The following is a 4,184-nucleotide window of genomic DNA, read 5'->3' as shown; positions in this document are numbered from 1 at the left end:
TTTGTAGTTTTTGTCTTGTCAATTCCTTTGTCTTCCTTTCTTCGTCTGTCTGAGACGTCGGCGGGGTTGCAATGTCAGGTTTATATTATATATCTGTATTATCTCTCATGTCTTTGTCACTTAATAGAACTGTACGAGTTTGTTTTCTCGAGCACGTTAAAGATCCCATGGCGCTTTTAAAAAAGCGTAGGCCAATTGCAAGTGGATCAAGTCATACAGTTTAGTCTTACACAGCTTTTAAGTACCTACTGTATACATCTAGTGTGTTGCGCTCAAGGTATGCAAAATTTAAACAAGCAAACAAACATGTCAATCCAGAATAGATACAGAAAAATGCTTATCATCAAACAAATTCAGAGACAGAACTTCGTCGTTGTCAAGCATGACTTTATTGAGCTCGCTTCTGTCTGCCATAAACAGTACAGCAATATCTCTATTTGAAATCCGATTGATCATGCTTGCATTCTGATTTATCCATCCTTGTTACTCGTCTTCTGATAGTACAAATATAATTTGTACTCCACCACTTTTGTACGACGAGGAATTAGGAAGTTCTTTTCCGTATCTTAGTTAATACTTCCCGTGTTCGGCACCGGCCAGTGCCTGCGGGTGGCCGTAGAACAGCTCAGAACGGCAGGCGGTAGCACCAGCACCCGCGGTGGTTCCCCCGGCCGCCGCCCTTGCGATGGTAGATGCCGATGGTGAAAGGGTAGAAATCCCCCGCGCACCGCCGCATGCAGCAGGGCTGGTTACGGCCTGAAACGTTAAGTTAACTGTGTTAGACCTCCACCTGAATTCGTTCCTGAATACCTGCTTCAGCGAACCAGGCCCACCCTCCCGAACACCCACAAATGTTTTAAACAGTTTGAAAGCCGGACCATAGGCTAGCCGAATTTGGCGAACGCCAGCCGACTACTCCGCGCCGACCTACTCCTAACCATGGTTGGCAGGCGTTCGGCTAGCTATAGTGTTCGGGAGGCCAAATTCGTGAATGTGCGACAGGGGCTTGACACATCCCTCTTTGTCAGTGCTGATTGGCCATACACCCCTAACTCAAGAGAACCATTCCCAGAATTAGGAGGAGATCAGGAATCATTAGTCAGGAGAACGCAGAGAGAGACAGAGAAAAAGAAAGATGTACAGAAATCAGGTTAGGTTAAACATGTTACACTGGGTTCCTTACATTTTCGTGCTTCTGGAAGAGTCCAAGTGCGCTTGCTCCGCGAAATGTCCCCTTCCTGGTCGAGTAGTGCAGGCTTGTCGCTTTCCGTTCCCTGTCAGGAGGAAAATAGATTAAAAAAAAAACGTTTCACTTTACTTTCACTTTTTCATCGGTCTTACAACGGGCTTTTCGGGCAGCACTGGGCTTAATATAACACACAGCAATAGCATACACAACAGAGGCAATTGGAATATATTAATTATGTATTATATTCGTAGTTAGATTCGTTGATAGTTATTATATGTGGATCTTGGTAGAAGATTAAGTTTTTTCGGCATATTTATAGATATGTATGTGAAACTAGAGGGGACGTCATACTGTGACATGTTGAGCATATGATTCGTCTTTTTCTTTTGTGATTCTCAGTATACGAGTAGACAAACGCGCCAGGGGTGTTTGAAAGATACAACAATACTACAATAACGGCGTCGTTAAAGACATTCAATGAAATTTCAGGGCGACAAAAAAAGATATTCTGGATGAGGAAATCCATCTGATCTTGGCATTTACTGATATTTTCAATTCTTCGCACATTTAATCATCATTTTATACTTGAAGCATTTGAAATAGCGCTGAAACAAGCTATATAGCTTTATTTTTTGGGTACCGACCATAAATAGCTAGATCCAGCCTACGATACAAAACAAGCCACCAGTTTCCGTCAGCGACGTCGCATATTTGTCTTACAGATATAAGTATGACACGAGAAATGATTGATTCAACTAACACCCAAGAAAATTGTCTTTGAAAATCATGTTTTGACACCCTGAAATTGCATTGGATGCCTTTTTAATTGATGGCACACTAGCGATAGAAGACGTCTACTCACCAAGAGTTCTCCGGAGTTTCCGGACCCAGTGTCGTCTCGCGCCTCTCCTGGAGTAGAAGATAATACGCATTTTAGGTTTTTGTGAATGACATTCAACAGAACAGCCTAGGGGGTTGTATGGCATACCATAATCATACCAAATTAAATATTCCAAGAATATCATACCATCTTGTACGGGCAAAATTAGATTGTGCTCCGTTCACCTGGAGGCCTCTGGTTTCCCTAAATGTCATCAAGTATTCTATTGGGATTTTTCGGCACGTGCTAACATGACTACATCAGGGCCTTTATTACTGATAGCCTTCGGGCAGACGACGTTTTTTATGCCAAGTATATTTGCTAATCGAGTGTTGGGCGTCTGGCGTGCCTCTATATACATGTATAGAGGATCGCGGCTAGATTCACCTGGCGAAACGCCAAATCAATCGTTTAATATGTGCGTGCCATACTATAATTCTTCAACTTACCGTTCAAAAGCAGCATTTATTTTCTATCCTTGCCTGTATTACACAATCTCGTACAAATCTGGACCTGATTGGGCCTTCTAGAAGCCTGACCAATGGACGGAATAATACAAGCGTAATTTCGTCAGGATATTTCCATCAGAAATTCTCAATTACAAAGTTGTAAAAATGCAAATGCAAATTAAAAAAAAATTATAGTCGTACAGACTACGGAAACATTCCTATAATGAAGAAGGATAAATGGAGATTGCAGATTTACGTAACTGATCCACCATTACGAAACAAGAATCAGTCGCCACAAAGTGCAAATCGAATCGAATCGAATCAGGAAGATTCATCTGGGCAGAGAATCGACCGGCCAATCTGGTAACAGATTAGGTACATTTTACTGGAGATTGTCCTGCATGTGATAGCGATAGAAATATACCTTTTAGTAAATTCCTCGGCTCATGTAATAGAGAGAAATTTATATTGCTTACATCTTTCCACAAACCAACTTTGATTCATCTTAAATTTTCCTACATTTATGCCAAGAAGCTGACCAAGAAGCAGGAGGAAGCTGAATATACTAACGTATACACTAGTACTTGCACCGCGACCTGTGACACTAAGTGAGGCGTGAAGAAGAACAGAAAGAAAACGGATTGACAGATCTTATATGGTATGATTTAGTGGTGGCGGTACGGCACGGGTTGCATTTTGCATTTCAAGAACTGCTGTCTTCGACCTAACGCTGTCCGCTATCATACCGACCACAGTATATATCATTTCCACTTCAAGTGACAAGGTTTTCCCTTGTGTTTCGACAACAAGTACTCCTAAAAAATTCCAAAAAGAAGGTAAAGGCAACCCTATAACTTTTTTAGAGGTGGGCTCTTAATCCACTGTATCTAAAGGCGGAGCCCATTCTTCTCCTTTCGCCGCCTTTTACCTCCGGAACCGAAATCAGGTACACACTTTACAATTGGGTGGACTGAGGTATCAGGAATCGAACCATCTGAAAGCTGCACCACTCCAGCCATTCGACGCCAGGTGAGGGGAAAAAGACAAAACAATAAATCTGCCTGAAGACTGCGCGTGACTTACCGGGAAGCACGGCGATGACGAGCCCGAGGAGAAGGGCCAGGGCCAGGCGGGATGCCATTTCTGCGGCGCGGCGGAGTTTGTCGAGCGCGGCGTCAGGTGAGTGAAGCGGCGACGGTGTGGTGCCGATGTTTAGCCGACGGCGAATTTATACGTACCCCCGGCACTTATCATAAACAGGCCTTCCGGTGTGGAAAGAGCAGAAAACAGCGCTCCAAAAAGATCATGGTCACGACGTCTGATTCCTGACGTCAATAGATCGCCGACAACCTTTGTGGCTAAAACGTGCCATTCTTTGTACCTTGTACCAAGCGTTGCACAGTGAATTATTTGCACCACATTCTTCTGGGTATGGAGGTGTTATTTTGGATGTGTTTGTAAGTGTATTTGCATGTACATCTTTTCGATGAGTTTCCCACTTTGGTACCTGTTAACCAGTGCAATAGCTAAGTGGGCAGCTAGTGCTCACCTTGCATTCGGTATGTTCGATCCCCTGCCGAGTCATACCAAAGACTTATAATTATGGTGCATACTGCTTTCTCTGCTTAGCACTCAGCATTTGGGAAAGAGTATTTGAGTGAAAAAC

General features: G+C 43.2%; 1 protein-coding gene across 1 annotated transcript; it reads right to left on the bottom strand.

The window, feature by feature from the left end:
• Nucleotides 1–461: 461 nt before the first annotated feature.
• LOC109475464 lies at nt 462–3,659 on the bottom strand. Its single transcript, XM_019776076.1, has 4 exons — nt 3,602–3,659; nt 2,052–2,098; nt 1,184–1,274; nt 462–756 (listed from the first exon to the last, which is right to left on the bottom strand). The coding sequence occupies exons 1-4, from the start codon at nt 3,657–3,659 to the stop codon at nt 626–628; spliced, it is 327 nt and encodes a 108-aa protein (XP_019631635.1). The 3' UTR covers nt 462–625.
• Nucleotides 3,660–4,184: the final 525 nt, after the last annotated feature.

The sequence above is a fragment of the Branchiostoma belcheri genome, unplaced genomic scaffold, assembly GCF_001625305.1.
Source record: "Branchiostoma belcheri isolate BF01 breed outbred unplaced genomic scaffold, Haploidv18h27 scaffold103, whole genome shotgun sequence".
Taxonomy (NCBI): Eukaryota; Metazoa; Chordata; class Leptocardii; order Amphioxiformes; family Branchiostomatidae; genus Branchiostoma; species Branchiostoma belcheri.
The sequence above is the reverse complement of the archived record's forward strand: the minus strand, read 5'-3'. Positions and strand labels throughout refer to the sequence as shown.

Excerpts from the sequence above, each read along its gene's own strand:
- LOC109475464 (XM_019776076.1), bottom strand. The coding sequence starts at position 3,659 with ATGGCATCCCGCCTGGCCCTGGCCCTTCTCCTCGGGCTCGTCATCGCC. Across the intron at positions 1,275-2,051 it reads GAAACTCCGGAGAACTCTTG|GGAACGGAAAGCGACAAGCC; the intron begins GTGAGTAGACGT and ends TCCTCCTGACAG. Across the intron at positions 757-1,183 it reads TCTTCCAGAAGCACGAAAAT|GCCGTAACCAGCCCTGCTGC; the intron begins GTAAGGAACCCA and ends TTAACGTTTCAG.